Genomic DNA, 19,028 nt, shown 5'->3' with positions numbered 1-19,028 from the left:
CATAAATGAGCCCTTGTTGCTCCATAAGCACCTAGAAAGTCAAATCTAGATATCATGATGGAAAACTTTATGGATGCTCAAGCTCAATAAAACAAATATTTCGCAAATCAAAATGCTCATACGAGCGAATCGATAAAACAATTGTCAAGTAAACTTGATGTTATGGCTACCCATAACAAAATGTTAAAAACCCACATTTCCCAAGTAGCCCAACAACAAGCAACAATGGCAGTTCCAACTAAAGCATTTCCTGGTCAACCACAACCAAACCCAAAAGGTCATGTTAATGCTATCATATTGCAAAGTGGGACAGAATTAGATGAATCGGTTGACCCAAGACTCCAAAACCCAACTATGTATCAAAACTCTGGTAAAGGAATTGAAAAGGTAAACGAACCAACCAATGATCTAAAGGAAGACAAAAACGGAGAAGCAGAAGATAAAGAAACACCTTATGTGCCTCCGCCACCATACATACCACCTATACCTTATCCTCAAAGACTTACTAAGTCCAAAAATGAAGGACAATTTAAGAAATTTGTAGAACTTCTGAAGCAGCTTAATATCACTATACCATTCACAGAATCCATTACGCAAATGCCTTCATATGCTAAATTACTTGAAGAAATCTTATTTAATAAGAAAAAGTTTGAGGATAATGAAACATATATGCTTACTACTAAGTGTAACTCTACTATTCAAAACAACATGCCTCCTAAGCTGAAAGACCCAAGTAGTTTTTCCATACCATGTGTAATCGAAAAGCTTATCATAGGCAAAGCTTTGTGCGGCTTAGGAGCTAATGTTAGTTTAATGCCTTTATCCACATGCAAGAAACTCAATTTAGGAGAACTAAGACCAACGAAGATGTCTCTACAACTAGCTAACCATTCTGTTAAATTTCCAATAGGTATGCTAGAGAACATTCTCGTACGTATAGGTCAATCCTATATTCCCACCGACTTTGTAATAATGGATATAAAGGAGGGTTCCCACTGACTTTGTAATAAAGGATATAAAGGAGGATTCCCACATCCTTATTATTTTAGGAAGACCCTTTTTAGCCACGGCTGGCACTATCATAGATGTCAAGAAAGGAAAGCTAACTTTCGAAGTTAGGGAAGAAAAAGTCGAATTTATTTTAGCTCAATTCTTACAGGTGCCATCTATAGAAGATTCATGTTGTCTATTAGACGTCATCGACAAATGTGTGAAAGAAATTGAGAGGGAACCATTTAAGTATATTGAAGTACTAAAGGTATCAGCACTTCCTATATTCGAATATGATAATTGGCGTGAGTCATACGTAGATGACAGTCTGAGGGAATGTCTAGCACTAACACCCAATCTAATGCCATGCCCAAAGAAACCTTTTGTAGAACTTAAAACACTACCCAAAGACCTAAGGTATGAATTCCTAGACATCGAGCTTGAACGACCAGTAGTAGTCAACGCTGACTTAGGACAGATAGAAACTGAAAAATTACTTCATGTCTTAAGAAAGTATCCAACAACTTTAGGCTATTACATCTCAGACCTAAAAGGAATAAGCCCTTCTATATGTATGCATCGCATTATGCTAGAGGATGAATGTAAAACCTCTAGAGAACATCAGAGAAGAATAAATCTTATCTTGAGTGATGTAGTCAAAAAGGAGGTACAAAAGCTATTAGAAGCAAGAATTATATACCTGATATCCGATAGTAACTGGGTCAGCCCAGTACATGTCGTACCAAAGAAGGGAGGTGTTACAGTTGTTAGTAATGAAAAAGGTGAATCCATAATAAAACAAATTCAAACCGGATGGAGGATGTGCAAAGACTATAGAAAACTTAATAAAGCCACTCGTAAAGATCATTTTTCATTACCTTTCATTGATCAAATGCTTGAACGACTGGCTAAACGTTCTCATTTCTGTTATTTATAGGGATACTCAGGATTCTTCCAAATTCCTATTCATCCTGATGACCAAGAAAATACTACCTTCACTTGTCCTTATGGTATGTTCGCTTATCGACGAATGTCGTTTGGACTGTGTAACGCTCCTGCAACATTTCAGAGATGTATGATATCAATCTTTGCTGATTTTATAGACGACATAATGGAAGTATTTATGGACGACTTCTCTGTTTATGGGCAAAGTTTTGAAGGATGTCTTTCGAACCTATAAATGGTACTTGAAAGATGCATTAAAGTCAATCTCGTATTAAATTGGAAAAAATGTAATTTCATGGTCCGACAGGGAATCGTACTTGGACATGTTGTATCCGACCGAGGAATTAAATTGGATAAAGCAAAAATAGAAATTATAGAAAATCTCCAACCTCCGAAAACCGTTAGAGAAATTTGCAGTTTCTTAGGACACACCGATTTCTACCAACGACTCATTAAAGTTTTCTCTAAAATAACCAAACCACTAACGGGCTTACTAGTGAAAGATGATGAATTCATATTCGATGAAGATTGCTTAAAAGCATTCGAACATCTGAAAAATGCTCTTATTACCGTACCTATTATGCAACCACCCGATTGGAGTAAGCCATTTGAGATAATGTGTGACGCTAGTGATTATGCCATTGGCGTTGTCTTAGGACAAAGAAAGGATAAAAAGGTTCATGTGATTTACTATGCAAGTAGAACCTTAGACAACACACAGATGAACTACGTCGCCATAGAAAAGGAACTCCTAGTCATTATGTTCGCTTTTGATACATTTTGTTCCTACTTAGTGGGAGCAAAAGTAACTATTTATACCGACCACGCCGCAATTAGGTATTTGTTAAATAAGAAGGATGCCATACCAATACTATTAAGATGGATTCTGCTTTTACAAGAATTCGATTTAGAAATCAAAGATAAGAAGGGCACCGAAAATGTGGTAGTAGATCATCTCTTTAGGATTGAGGACCTGAAACCCGAACAAGTGCCCATCAACGATGATTTCCCCTACGATCAACTTGTAGCCTAATTAGAAAGTGAAAGTGAAACAGTCGAATGTTCTTTGATGTATAATGACACAAAAACTAATGAAGTTGTGGAATCAATTTGCACCAAAACCACGCTGACATGGTATGTTGACTTTGTCAACTACTTAGCAGCTTGAGTACTTCCACCAGACTTAACTTACCAGCAAAAGAAGAAATTCTTCCATGATCTTAAACATTACTATTGGTATGAATCCCTACTCTTCAAGAGAGGCACTAATGGTATTTTCCGTTAATGTGTCCCTGAATCGGAAGTAAATGATATCATATCTCATTGCCACTCTGCACCTTGTGGAGGGCATGCAAGCACCTCAAAGACTTTTGCGAATATCTTACAATCTAGTCTCTTTTGGCCTAACCTTTGGAAAGATGTCCACACCGCAATTATAAATTGCGATCGGTGCCAACGCACTGGAAATATCTCTAGACACAATGAGATGCCACTGAAAGGTATCTTAGAAGTATAAGTCTTTGATGTTTCGGGTATAGATTTCATGGGACCTTTCACATCTTCTTTTGGTAATAATTACATACTCGTTACAGTCGATTATGCATCGAAATGGATCGAGGCAGTAGCCTCTCCTACCAATGATGCACGAGTAGTCATCAAACTTTTCAAGAATGTAATTTTTCCTAGATTCGGTGTACCAAGGATTGTCATTAGCGACGGTGGTTCCCATTTCGTTTCAAACATCTTTGAAAGACTGTTGCTCAAATATGGAGTCCGACACCGAGTAGCAACGCCTTACCACCCTCAAACAAGTGGGCAAGTTAAGGTTTCTAATAGATAAATTAAGCAAATATTAGATAAAACCATTATAACTTCTAGGAAAGATTTGTCTTCAAAACTTCATGAAACTCTATGGGCTTATAGGACAGCTTATAAAACTCCGATAGGGACCACTCCATTTAAACTAGTTTATGGTAAATCATGCCATCTGCCTGTAAAACTCGAGCATAAAGCTTATTGGGTCGTTAAGACCCTAAACATTAATTACACATTCGTAGGAGAGAAAAGAATCTTAGATATCCATGATCTAGAAGAACTTAGATTAGATGCGTATGAAAATGCCTGGATTTACAAGGAAAGAACCCAATGGTGGCATGATAAACGAATAACAAGGCGAGAATTCAACAAGGGTGACTTAGTCTTTCTCTTTAATTCTCGACTTAAATTATTTCCAGGCAAACTTTGTTCTAGATGGTCTGGCCTTTTTAAGGTCATAAGAGTTTTTCAAAGTGGAACTGTAGAAATAAGAGGTAAATCCAATGAGACATTTGTCGTAAACGGGAAGCGACTTAAGCATTACTAAAGCGTAGAAAACAAGGATTTCTGCATGAGTTACAAATTAGAAGAGTTTCCCACTCCTTCGAAAGAATAGCCCCATTATGAATTAATGTCACGCTCCCGACAGTAAACGAAGCGCTACATGGGAGGCAACCCGTGATCTTAAGTTTTTATTTTCACTTATTATAACTGTTACTAGTATATTTTATTTTATTTTTAACTTTTATTCTTATTTTTATTATTATTATTATTACTGTTATTATCTCTTTTAGCACTACTTGCAGTTCAATTAACTAATAACATATTTTTTGTCTACTTTCAGGCTAACGTAGCTTAGGATAACTCGATACTAACTTAGGAGAATGCAGCTTGTTGATGACATGGAGGTTGTCTTTATGAATGAAGCTTAGAGGAGACGTTTCGAAGTTTTAGCTCAGAGAGATATGACATTATCTATTTGTCCTAATGGACTCACCATGACCACCTTAGGAATCCGAGACAGTGTGATGTACCTTCTTAACCAGATAGGTTGGGACAACTTTGCTGTGAGGAAGAAGTTTAGCTTATACAGTAGGCTTACCTTTGAGTTTTTTAGTTCCCTTTACTATGACCCTAGCATAGGACTTGTATTTGGGATAGGCCTGGCTACCTTTAGACTTTCTGGGACCAAATATCATTTCACCCACCATGAGATGGTTAACCTTTTAGGATTTCTTAATAACCCAAATGCTTTTAATATAACTCCAGATGATGCCTTTACCAACCTTGACCTTGACTATTTCTGGGGAACCATAACCGAAAACTACCACCCTGAGCCACACACTATGTTTTCCTAAAACATTCACAACCCTGCTATCCGCTACTTCCACAAAATCCTAGCCCACACTCTATTTGGTAAGGAAGAAAACATTACCTTTGTTTCTAGAGATGATTTGTTCATCATGTACTGTGCCTACCAAGGTAGACCCGTGAATGTTGCTACTTTCATGTTAGTGAACCTAGACATAATTTCTCGAGAGACCCAAGGTATTATTCTTATTGGAGGGTTAGTCAATATGATTGATGATGCCATTGGCTTAAGATACCCACTTAACTGCATACATGCCTTTGGAGGTATCCGTCCCATGCACCTGAACTTTTGCTTTAACCGTGGCATCATTGCTAATTCATGACCTACAGAGTTTGAGCTATTAATTGATAACCAAATGGTCCTTAACTTTACATTATCTAACCATGAGAAGACAAATGTTCACAACCGGAATAATTGGCTATATAATTTGGAGGGCCAAAGTGAGTCTCCCACACTACCTGACAGTCTCCAACCTTATGAAAATCGAAATGCCAATCTCACTAATGCTACTTCACACATCTCTGGTGCTCATCGTATTAATCCTCCCATTGATTTCGACACCATTATCCATGCTCTACAGTCTAAAGTTGATTTTCTTATAGGAGGACTCACTTCTCCTCGAGTTGATCTCCTTGGTTTTATGGACGTTACTAATGAGCAATACGACCATATGTTCCAGCAAGTTTATTCCTTGCGACGTTCCTCTGAGCCTAATATTAGACGTCGTGATGGCTAATATTGTTGGTTGTACCGTTGTTTCCCGACTTTCTAGTTTAGAATGTTTATTTTTCATTAGTATTTTCCCTTTGTTGTTGTTTTTCAGTTTATGTTTACTTTACCATCGAAATATCGACGAGAACATGTGTTACTGCTATTTCAATTAATGTAAATTCCCTTTCAGTTGTTTATTTTTATTTTTATATCGTAAATCCCTTTAATTTCATGCATTTTTTTGTTTCCGATTAAGGCCTTATGCAACTATTATTTCAACTAGCAGTAGTATGACCTTAAGAGCATAGAACTTTCCTATTTTAAAGCCAAGATTCCGAAATTGCGCATTTTAGGACCATTAGCCTCTTTTTAAAAAATCCCTTCGTTTTAGGCAAGTGGCATTCGCCATATACCTAATGGCGTTCGCCATATCAGGAAAATAGAAGGTTTCCCGTTTTTTCATTTCCCTCTTGCGTGTTTTCCAAAAATCCCTCATTCAAATATCTTAACTTCCTACTCTAACCACAATTTATTCCTATTCCTCAACCCCAACCATCAAACTTCCTTCCAATCATTATAAAACCTATAACCATCATTTTTCTTATCTTAAAATCCATCTTTTCTCATTCTTTCCTCTTCACAGTATCCATACCCCTTTCTTTCCAACTTTCTCATTCTCATTCATTCACCATGTCTCCTAGAGTAGCAAGTCCAAGAAGAGAGATTAATTACATGGGTATCACATTCGTAGAGGGTATCACAGGCGAAAATCAAAGGAGAAGTTATCACAAGCTTTTCAAGAGGAATATCTTGGCCACAAGGTATCCCAATAACACTACTCTTCGCGATTTAGGATTAATCGACAATGTTAATTGGATACTTAGCAACCTAGGTATGTCTTACTTCTGTTCTTTAACCATCCCTACATATATCAGGCTTACCTGTGAGTTTCTAAGTTCTTTTAAATATGCCACCTTCATAGGAGGATCACGCACCATAAGCATTATTTATTTTAGTATGTTCAATAGAGATTACACCTTTAGCCAAGACCATATGGCCAATATATTTTCATTCCCTCTTGGATATGAATATACATGCCAAGCCCCTCTAGAAAGCGAATGGGAATCCAATGCTCTTGACTTTTGGCGGCAACTAACAGGCAAAACCACCACTGACTAGGAAGGTCTTAAAGCCACTACTATTCAGAACCTCGCCATTAGGTAATTGCAACGCATTTTGGCCAACACTATCTTTGGCCGAGAAAACACTAAGAATGTAAATTCTATAGATCTTTACCTCATTTACTGTGCATTATCTGAAACAAAAGTTAACCCAACACCTTTCTTATTGACACACCTTTAGTCTACTAGTGTTAGGATAGGAGGTCCTATTTATGTTTGAGGGTTGATTACATCTATAACGCTTGCGTTAGACCTAAGCATAGAGTTGGCTACACTTGAGACATTAGAGACTCCTTTTGCAGATCTTGATTATTGTCGTAGCATGCGCCTTATTAAGAATAAATCTGACGACAAGTATTATCTGATGATTAGTAACAGAGAGGTGAGGGGGTTACTTTGCCATGCACCGCACGCATTAACGTGCGACTGAGCGCTAATTGGACTTTTGATGTTAATGCCCCTGACCTTGATGATACTGTCAGGCCTGATCGCATGGAGCAAGATGCTCCCCAAACTAGAACCCATGCATACACCACACATGCTTTCCCTGACTCTTTTGCAAGTACCTCATCCGGATATCAGCCTCGTAAGGAGTACGACTACACCATGATAAGGACAACTCTTGATGACATCCTGAGTTAACTTAGACATCCAAATGATGTCAATATGGACCCTGATGTGTTACTTAGGAGTATACATAGGCAGCAAGAGGAGATGAGGATCACCATCGATCAAATCAGAGAGAGTCAACTTGACTTTGTTGAGAGAACCGAGCTCAACATGGGTGACCTCACCGAGCAGATGAACGGAGTGCGCATGTAAGTATCAAATATGCGGGAGTATATGTAGCATGTACCTCACCCTGTGTACGGTAGAGGCGGTATTGGATGTCATAGAGGTCGAGACCGACATCACTAATCCACCTGTCAGATTTTATCTACTCCTTTTTCCACCTTGCACTGAAACATTAAGGACAATGTTTGGTTCAAGTGTGGGGGAGGAGCTTTCCCGCTTTATTTTATATTTTTTTACTATTTTCTAGTTAGTTTCTTTTAGTTTAAGTTGTTTGTCTTTGCTGTTTGTATGTTCGATCGAGTCATACATGTGTTGTTGAGTCATATTGCATGATATTCTTTTCTCTTGTTGAAAAAAATTCCCTTAGATTTGATCCTCAATGAAAAAAATTGTTAAATAGACTTGGGAAAGTTTCAATAATATCAGTACCGTCCTAACACTCTAAACTCCCTAAGTATGCGACATCGATTTGAATAACCATTATGTCAAGATCTTAAATTCCAAGTTTTTGAAGTAGCCTCTTAAGTAGTTTATTTAAGCAGCCAACACCGTCCTAAGCACACATCGAGTAAGGAAGCCGATGCAAATAAGTGTATAGTCTCAGGCTTAAAGCGAAAAAAAATTATCTATGATAAGATATGTCCATTCTAAGTTAGGTGATCATCACCCGATCATTTAGCCCAACAGTACAAACTCTTAAAAATTCAGTTGATTCTTAAGCAGATTTGCTAAGTAAGTGCGATATTTTTTTTTGAAAATGAGACCATAATCACTAACAGGTTCGCCTGTCATGCATGTGTATGAATAACAGGCTTAATGTGATTGCGCTAGAATAAAAAAGAGGTGAAAAAGAACAAAGAGTGTAGGTCGAGTTATAATGGCATGATTTAGATTGGTTTTGTATATAGGGGAGTTTTTGTCAGTGTAATTGAATATGTGTCACTACGGTATCCTTATTGTCGATATCTAGTACCTATCTATTTAGCACTAGCCTAGCAGCCTCTTACTTTTTTTAGAGTTTTGTCGTGCCTATGTCTCAGACGCTGTACTTAATTATTTTTCATTTGCGTTGGGTGATTGCTTGAGGACAAGCAACAATCTAAGTGTGGGGGAGTTTGATAACGAGAATTTGTATCATGTTTTTAGGCTTATGTCACATGTTTTTCGCATGTTATTCCTCTTTATTTCAATATGTTTTATCACTTTTTAGTTTATTTTTATTCGTTTTGCAGTTGTCAGCTAGATTCAAAGCAGATTCAAAAACAAATCGGAAAAGGAGCAAAAGAGCAGTAAAAGAGCAAGATCTTGCCTATTCAAAGCAAATTTAAATCAATATTTTCTATGAAACTTAATCTAATCGTAATTAGCACCTGAATTCTACAAAGTCCCTTATGAACACGGAATCCATATTTTAGGCTCGTTTTATCATCATTTTCAAACCTCTAGCAATTGGCGTTTATATTTCCGTTCGTATCCTTTAACCTTTAGCCTTAGATTTGGATTACAATGATAGATAAATTAGTTTGATTATTAGTCTTTGTGGGTTCTACAATCTTTTAAAACTACGCAATAAACTGTATACTTGCAGTTATTATCCGACAGACACGTTCATCGTGACCATGGATCAAATGTATTTTATTCATTTTGAAAAATATTATTTTTATCATTTTGATTTTATCTTGTTAGTTAACATGCAAAGGAAAGCGATGAGGAAAAGTAAATCATACATTATTACATGTTTGTGGGAGTGGGGAACATTTTACCCACTATGGGGGGATACATTATAACCATACAAAAATTGGAAAAATACAAGCATACAATGCCTAAAAGTCAATCAAGTGGCAATGATAAGATCAAGCTCATTCATGATCATGATTCATGCCTCAAAATGCAATCAGGAATGGATGCACAAGAGAAACTACTTCTATTGGATTTTAGTTAGAAACTAGGTCTAAAACTAATCATGAATCAAAGGATTTTCAATCAAAAAATGGATTAAAATCTAATTTTGACCATATTGCATATTAACCAACAAACTTAACTCAAAATTAACATACAGGTAATATTTAAATTCTAACATGATGAATCAATATTTCTAGAAGTGGATTAGTGACCCACAATAATCAAAACCTAATTAACATCTAAGATTAACCATTTTGTTTTCAAAGTATTTTCAATGTAATTAAAATCCAATTAAGGTCCAACTGCAATATACTTACTAAACCATTGTTATTTTTTCTAAGTGCTTCAAGAATTAACTTCATCACTATATTCTTTTTAATTTCTAATTTTTATGGTAAAAAAATATTAAAACAATAAAAAAAATAAAAAAAATGGAGTGAAACAATTAACAAAAGAAAAATAAAAGAAAATAACAAGAAAAAGGGGCACGAGTATGAAGTTGAGATAGGGTGCCATTCTTCAAGGTATGAAAATCATGACTGAAACATGTACTGCCATTCTTCAGTACATGTTTCCACTGATATAGACCCGATCATTCAGACTGAAACATGTACTTCCATTCTTCAAGGTATGAAAATCCCAGTGAAAAAGAAAGATAGGGGATTGGTTACTACTCCTTGCACTATTGATGATAGAAAATTCAAAAAGGCTCTGATTGACTTAGGAGCAAGTGTGAGTTTGATGCCACTATCCATCTACAAGAAATCAGGCATTGGCACCGTTCAAGATACTCGGATGACACTTCAGTTTGCTGATCGCTCTATTAGGCGACCATATGGGATAATGGAAGATGTTCTGGTAAAGATTAACAGGTTCGTTTTCCCAGTTGACTTCGTCATTCTGGAAATGCTCGAAGACGAGGATATTCCTCTCATATTGGGCAGACCATTTTTAGAGACAGGACGATGCATGATAGACATAGAGGAAGGAACGATGACCCTCAAAGTCTATGATGAAGAGCTAAAGATTGATGTGCATAACACAATGCAATACAAAGATGATATTGGCACAAGACACACTGTAGAGATAATAGATCGGGTAATTGCTCAAGAAATTAAAAAGAAAATGCCCCAATCACCATTAGAACGTGTTTTGAGTCTATCAATTTTCGAAAGTGATGAAGATGAGGGTAATTCTGAAGTGCTCACTATGATGAAAAAATAACCTGAATGGATTAGATCTAAACCACACCGGTGGGAAGATTTAAGACCACCTCCACCATCAGATATCACTCAAGAACCCAAAACAGGGGCATATCTGAAACACTTACCAGGAAATCTGAAGTATGTATTTCTAGATACTGAAAAAAATGCCCAGCTATTATCAACGCCAATCTACAAAGTGTCAAAGAAGCAGAACTCATTCAAGTGCTAAAAAATACAAAGACGCAATTGGATGGGCAATCGAGGATTTGAAAGGTATAAGCCCGACAGTTTGCATGCATAAGATCTTAATGGAAGATGATTACAAGTCGGTGGTGTAACCACAGTGAAGACTTAACCCAACCATGGAAGAAGTGGTACGCAAAGAGGTTGTAAAATTATTGGATGCGGGATTAATTTACCCTATCTCCGACAGCTCATGGGTAAGTCCAATCCATGTGATACCAAAAAAAGGGGGCACTGCGGTGATTAAAAATGAGAAGAATGAGTTAATTCCAACCAGAACTGTTATAGGTTGGAGAGTTTGCATCACTACAGGAGATTGAACATGGCAATACGAAAAGACCATTTTCCATTACCATTCATTTATCAAATGCTTGAAAGGTTAGCCGGTCATGACTACTATTGTTTCCTCGATGGGTACTCGGGATACAATCAGATTGTTGTTGCCCCTGAAGATTAAGAGAAGACCACCTTCACACGCCCCTATGGTGTTTTCGCTTACAGAAGAATGCCATTTGGGTTGTGCAACACACCTGCCACTTTTCAAAGGTGTATGACATCAATCTTTGATGACATGATCGAAAAGAATATGGAAGTATTTATGGATGACTTTTCAGTATTCGATTCTTCATTTGATAAATGTTTAACTAACTTGTCCCTTGTGTTAGAAAGATGCCAACAAACAAATTTGATCATGAATTCGGAGAAGTGTCATTTCATGGTACGTGAAGGGATAGTATTGGGACACAAGATTTCCAACTGAGTCATCAAAGTGGACATAGCAAAAATGGAGGTAATAGCTAATTTACCACCACCGGTGAATGAAAAAGGCATTTGAAGCTTCTTGGGACATGCAGGGTTCTACCGCAGGTTCATAAGAGATTTCTCTAAGATCGCAAAACCACTCACTAGCCTATTGGTGAAAGACACACCGTTCCTTTTTGACAAAGAGTTCAACGAAGCCTTCGAGACCCTGAAGAAGGAACTTGTGTCTGCCCCCATAGTTATTGCCCCTGATCGGTCTCTTCCTTTTAAGATCATGTACGATGCAAGTGATAATGCAATAAGGGTAGTATTAGGGCAACGAAAGGCGAAACTTCTGCATGTGATCTACTATAGTCACGTATTGAACCCCGCTTAAATGAATTATGCAACCATCGAGAAAGAGCTCCTTATTGTTGTTTATGATTTTGATAAGTCCCGATCCTATTTGTTGGGATCAAAGGTAATTGTGTATACTGACCATGCAACTTTAAAATATCTTTTTGCCAAATAGGAATCAAAACCGAGGTTGCTGCGATGGATCCTACTTCTACAAGAGTTTGACCTAGAAATCAGAGACAAAAAAGGGAGTGAAAAAACTGTTGCAGATCACTTATATCGGATGACTTCAATATAAGAAACAAAAGAAACACACCCCATCAGAGATGAGTTCACCGACGAACGTATCCTAGCCGTTACGAATATCCCCCGGTTCGCAAATTACGCGAATTTTGTGGTAGGTGGACTAATACCTGATGATTTTGATTCTAACAAAAGGAAAAAGTTTTTGCATGATTGCAGGTTTTATGTGTGGGACGATCCGTTCTTGTACAAAAAGGGATGATATGGGCTGGTGAGGAGATGTGTACCGGAGGAAGAACAAAGGGACATCCTCAGAGCTTGTCATAACTCAGAATATGGAGGACACTTTAGCGGAGATAGAACCGCAACAAAAGTCCTCCAGTCTGGATTGTACTGGCCTACATTGTTTAGAGATGCACAAGGGATAGTGAAAGAATGCGACAGATGCCAGAGGACAGGTAACATATCAAATAGAAATCAGATGCCTCAGAATGCCATGTTGAAGGTAGAACTGTTCGATGTGTGGGGAATAGACTTTATGAGACCCTTCCTACCGTCCTTTGTAAAGCAGTACATTCTGGTAGCAGTTGACTATGTGTCAAAATGGGTGGAAGCAGTAGCATTACCCATGAATGATGCTAAAGTGGTGATCAATTTCCTAAAGAATTATATCTTCGCTCGGTTTGGGGTACCAAGAGCACTAATTAGTGACGAAGGTACCCATTTTCTGAACAAGCTGATGGAGAACCTGTTAAGGAAATACAACGTAAAGCATAAAATCGCCACACCATACCATCCTCAGACAAGTGGACAGGTTGAAGTATCAAATTGGCAGATACAATAGATTATGGAAAAGACAGTTAGCGCGTCACGAAAGGATTGGTCGATCAAGCTAGAGGATGCACTATGGGCATACCGAACAATGTTCAAAACCCCCATAGGTATGTCCCCGTACCAACTAGTCTACGGTAAAGCTTGTCATCTGCCGCTCGAACTCGAGCACAGGGCATTTTGGGCTACTAAATTTCTAAACTATGATCTTTCCAAAGCGGGAAAATCCCAGATTCTTCAATTACAAGAGCTAGAAGAATTCAGAAATCGAGCATATGAGAATGCCAAGATATACAAAGAACAAACCAAAAACATGGCACAACCGACGCATTCAGAAGAAAGAACTTCAGGAAGGACAACTGGTGTTATTATTTAATTCTAGGTTGAAGTTGTTCCCTGACAAACTAAGATCGAGATGGTCGGGACCCTTTATGATACAGAAGGTATTTCCGCATGGAGCCATTGAGCTGAGAAACCCGGAAAACGGGGACACATTTAAGGTAAATGGGCAGAGAGTCAAATCGTACCTACAAGGGCATGAGGGTGGTCCGATAGACAAAGTCCGTCTTACCTGAAAAGAGGAAGGACCGTCGAGCCATGCGATGTTAAACGAAGCACTTCATGGGATGCAACCCACACAATTTTAATTTTAATCAGTGTGTGTATGTTTGCAGGTTTACACAGGAGCTCTATAAAGGAGGGGAAAATCACGTCAATAAATGTATAAGTCGTGTCGAACGAAAGGACGCTACCGAAAGACGAACAGAATGAAAGATCCGAAAAATGAGCAATTTTGCAGTCTGACACGGGCACCCGTGTCAGCTGGCACGACCCGCGTCAGGACCATGGAAAGAAGTGGGAAAAAGAGTAAAAATTATGGCCTGACACGGCCACCCGTGTCAGGAGCACTGAAGGTTTAGGTTTTTTTGGACGTGGCAGTGGCCTGACACGGCCACCCGTGTCAACTGACACGACTTGTGTCAACTGACACAACCCGTGTCAAGAGGCCTGTAACGGCTCTTTTGACAGTAGCCTGACACGGGCGTCGTGTCAACTGACACGGCCTGTGTCAGGGAGGCGAGATTTAAATTTTTTTGAAAAAATCATTTTTCGTGGGACCCACCATTTTAATTTTCACTTAACCACACCTCACCCACCTTTCCCCCTTCCCATTAATCAGATTTTCAACCACTAATTTCACTTTCTCTCTCACAATTTCATCTTCGTCACTCTTTCTCCCTAAAACCCTCTTCAACCTCTATTAAACCTTCTCACTAAAAGTTTCCATAACTACCACTTCCATTACCTTATCACAACAACACCATTCACAACTATTATTCCATTTTTCGCCCTCGTTCTAACCATGGTTTCAGAATCTTCTAATTCCATATATTCAAAATTTCATTTTTTTTAAGGTCCAAAATTCCCCCGAGGAGAATTTTGACAGGAAAGCAATAACTAGCCGAAATGTCAAGGTCACGGAAGCGTCCCAGTGGGAACCCGAATCCGCACAACATTCTATTCGACAATCCAGAACAGGAAAAACGATATCAAGTCCACCGGAAACGAAAGCTCACACTTACCAGGTATATGTGCGAGCACACTTTGAATGCTTCAGGGCTAAAAATTGAAGTGGACAAGATGTTCCACATATTGGGGATGCTGGAGTTTACGAGCCTTAAAGCGCCGACATATGAGCGCATCATGCTCGAATTTTTAAACACGCTGGAATTCCAACTCGAAAAGAGATGGATCGACACAACCAGGTACTATTTTGGGACTTTACATTTTCGTTTGTTCAATAATTATCATGAACTGTCTGTGGAAGAATTGGCAGGGATACTCCGACTCCCGCTGTACGGACCGGGGGCGGTCCCAGATGGGTTTTCGCCAAAAGACTTCTGGATTTCCATCACGGGGAGGACGAATTACACCTCCAAGGGTGCTAAAGCCTCTGGCATCCAGAACCCGTGTTTCCGCTATGCCCATAAGGGTTTGGCTTACACCCTGTTCAGACGGGGCGATAACACGGGTGTAGCAACTTAGCGGAAGTTGCTTTTTATGTACTCGATGGTGCAAAACAAGGTCATCAATGTGTCTGCCTTTGCAGCTGATTATCTTGGCAGAGTTGGCCGAGCGGACTCCGGAGGCATCTCCGTCGGAGGCATGATCACCCAAATTGCTCAACATTTCGGGTATCAGGCGGTTTTACTTGATGACACTCTGGTTACAGGTAAGACAAAAATTGATATGGCAGCTCTGATACAACAAGGTATGATTTTCGTTGCTCCCATTTATTATTTTGTTCTCATTCATAAACGGTTTATTATGGCTCTTCCAGATTCAGACATAGTTAGTATTACTGATTGTGCAAACTGGCTATATGTAAGTGCTGACCCTGACACTGATGAAGGACACGATGCTGAGCACTTTGCTATATGTGAGCAGTTTACAGGTGACCATGCGGATGCAACAAAAGCACTTTGCTCAGGAATAATTTGTACCCCCACCTTCGGAACCTGCCCAGCAGGATGCATGATCCTCTTCCTGGTCGGCCGACCAATGAACCTGGGTACAAACTGAGCTCGGCGACTTGAGGACTGAGCAAACACGACAAGGTATCGAGCATGCCCGACAGGGGGAAGTGTTGGATGAAATGAGCCTCATGATGCGGCAATTGATGCTGCATTTCCACCCCCGCCTCCTCAGTAGAGTGTTGTGAGTTTCCTCCTTCGTCCTTGTTTGCAAACACTAAGGCCAATGTTTGGTTCAAGTGTGGGGGAGATTTTATGTTATTTTCAGTATTTTGTTAATTTTTCTAATAATTTTGTTATTTTACATTATTACTGTTTTGTATTTGGTTTGTCTGTTTTTAGGGTACAATATGCTGCAAGTGTTTCAGGTTTGTGGTGTTATTGTAAAAAAAATAGTGATGATCACGAGTAAGAGTGGATGAAATGATCACTTCACTTACCATTGCTTGTTGTGAAGGATCTTCCCAGGAAGTCGACACTACTGAAGAAAAAGATCGGACGCAACGTATACAACTTAACCAACATAAGTGCCCTGTGTATTTCGAAGTAAGGAAGAAGTCACACCATACTAGAGGTACTATGGATACTGTCAAGCTTTACCTAACAAGGCGAGTGCATAAAAAGCCAGACACATTGATCATCATGAGCGATATTCAGGTATGTCTTTATCACTCTTAATTTGCGTAGATTCTCTGGGACTGTCACTACATATCTACACACATTGACGCACGTTGTTTGAATATAACCTTGAGATTTTCTAGCCTTCCTGGTAATTTTATCCGTTGTAAACCCCATTTGGGCATGTATCCATTGTTTGTTTGACCCCGTAAATGTACCCCGCGACCAAAATACTTCCTTACCCTGTTCGGAGTCAAGTTGATATTATTAAGCTGTGTTGAAATTCTAAGTTTGGGGTAAAACCCCATAAGTTTCAAAAGCCAAGGTGAGTGCGAAAAAAAAAGAGAATCATAAAAAAAATGAAATAAACTCGATGGTTCAAAAGAAGCACTGGCCGAAGGAAGGGCACTCGGTTGAAAAAACAAGAATAGTAAAGAAAAACCCGAGCTAAAAAAATAATAATAGAGGAAAAGAAGGAAAATGAACAAACATAGTGAAAATAATAGTAACATTGACTCTGAACCAAAAACCACTTGTTTCCTATTTTGTTTAAAATATCCACACCATAACCCAAGCCCCGTTACAACCCGAAAGACCTCAAAAAGTGTGTGTTGTGTGTAGGCGATATGAAAGGAGAATCTATTCAAACTTGTGAGTTGGTATTTCATATTATGAATTATGAGTGAAAACACGTTAACCCCGAGAGATTTGGTGAGAATGTGATATAAGCTGACAGGTGAAACTGTACCTCGAAGTGGAAGTACGACGGAAAACTCACGAGGAAAAGTAGGAACTATAAAAGGAAGAGTGAAGGCGTTAGCGAAAGATCTCAGCAGTGTCAGGATAAGAATGAAAATCTTAGGAAGTGACACGCGGTGTCGTCTAAAACATTACTTAAGGGAAAGCAATGAGCTAAGTTTGGGGTTGTGATTAATCACCAATTTCATTAAGTTTTCGTTACTAATCCGACAAGAAACCGAGGATTTTGATACACTGTGCAAGCATTTTGGTACTTTTAAAGTCAATTTTAATTCCCGTATGATATTTTAGAATTTCCATTAATTGTCATGTTTATTTTATATTTTCGTGATTTTATGCGTGGGATGTCTGTGTTTTTGTCCGACAGGTCCAGGTGGAAGAATCGAGGAACTCGGAGCGAAACAGTGCGAGATTCCGACAAGAGAAGGAATGAAAAATCATCAGTACTAAAGGCCTGACACGGCCACCCGTGTCACCTGACACGGGCCATGTCAGGTAGAAGGAGGACGTTGGATAAAGCAGAAGCCTGACACGGTCGGCCGTGTCAGCTGACATGGCCCGTGTCAGGCCATCCCCTAGCCGTGTTTCTCCTCCATGGGCATGTCAAACTGGGAAGTAAGCTGACACGACCACCCATGTCAGCTGACACGGCCCGTGTCAGCCCAAACCCATAATTTTCCTATTTCTGGGCTTTTATCATCGGGCTTTTGAGGATATTTTTGGAGTTGTCCATCTTTTGCTTGGAATTTTCACTATATAAGGGAACCTTCTACCAAAAAAAAGAGGATCCTGGAACGAGGCAAACACAGAATTGTCAAGCAATCAAGTATTACAGAGAGCAAGGAGTTCGGAAAGCAGAAGGTTTTCATGAGCGGGAGCGATTGAAGATCCAAGTCATCCAATTACTTGTAATGTTGTAATTTTCATCTTGAATTCATTTTGAACAATATGAGTAGCTAAACCCCTCAATGCTAGGGGGTGCCCCTGATTTAGAATTGTAATAACTTTGAGTTTACATTTGCATTTATAATATTATGCTTACGATAACCTTTTGATGTGTTTAATGCTTTCTCTTTTGGACCAATCGAGATTGTTTTGTGGTTATCAATTAGGCTGGACCGCCATTGGTAAGGTTTTCATAAGGTTACTATGTAGTAGATATCACCAAGGACTAGAGATACCCTGTATGAATCAGAGCATTCTTGATATCATAAAGCTTAACTTCACCATGATTGCCTATGGACGTAGAAACTAGGGTAGAATGATTAAAGGTTTTCTCACCAAGGACTTGAGAGAAAATACCCTTGAGAACTGGTAGTAATTGATATTTGTTGATGCAATAGTGACTCAAAGTTGTTACAGGGATAAATCATACACCTTCCCTGGCATTGTTCCTCTTACCTTGCAAACCCTTACTTTTCATTACTATTTTTTTTTGCTTTTCTTTTTATAATTTTGAATTTAAAAACCCAAATCATACTTTTTGTTTAATTGAGCGATCAATTGAACTCAATATTAACTTGCAGTCCTTGAGATCGACATTCGGGGAATTTTCCCTTTATTACTATAATAGGCAAAATAGTACACTTGCTATTTTTCCGATAAAAAAGCAGACAAATTATTCATTATCGATAGGGATTTGCACTGACGAAAGCATGTATTGCCCATATTTATCTATTTTCTATAATTTATGCAGAGCTTTCATAATAGAAGTGGCTCAAATCGTGCGATTGTGGTGTAAGTGGGTATATAAGATCAAAAGACATGTTGATGGTTCTATTGAGAG

The 19,028-nt window shown here is 38.6% G+C and overlaps 2 protein-coding genes across 2 annotated transcripts; both read left to right on the top strand.

The window, feature by feature from the left end:
• The first annotated feature begins 225 nt into the window (after positions 1 to 225).
• On the top strand, positions 226 to 2,968 carry LOC127095720 (uncharacterized). Its single transcript, XM_051034370.1, has 4 exons — positions 226 to 910; positions 1,050 to 1,258; positions 1,928 to 2,107; positions 2,243 to 2,968. The coding sequence occupies exons 1-4, from the start codon at positions 226 to 228 to the stop codon at positions 2,966 to 2,968; spliced, it is 1,800 nt and encodes a 599-aa protein (XP_050890327.1).
• Positions 2,969 to 10,257: 7,289 nt separating this feature from the next.
• On the top strand, positions 10,258 to 10,935 carry LOC127095719 (uncharacterized). The gene has a single exon (XM_051034369.1). It carries the CDS (start codon positions 10,258 to 10,260, stop codon positions 10,933 to 10,935), a length of 678 nt encoding a protein of 225 aa, XP_050890326.1.
• Positions 10,936 to 19,028: the final 8,093 nt, after the last annotated feature.

This window comes from Lathyrus oleraceus, chromosome 6 (assembly GCF_024323335.1).
Source record: "Lathyrus oleraceus cultivar Zhongwan6 chromosome 6, CAAS_Psat_ZW6_1.0, whole genome shotgun sequence".
Classification (NCBI taxonomy): domain Eukaryota; kingdom Viridiplantae; phylum Streptophyta; class Magnoliopsida; order Fabales; family Fabaceae; genus Lathyrus; species Lathyrus oleraceus.
This window is presented reverse-complemented; position numbering and strand designations above follow the sequence as displayed.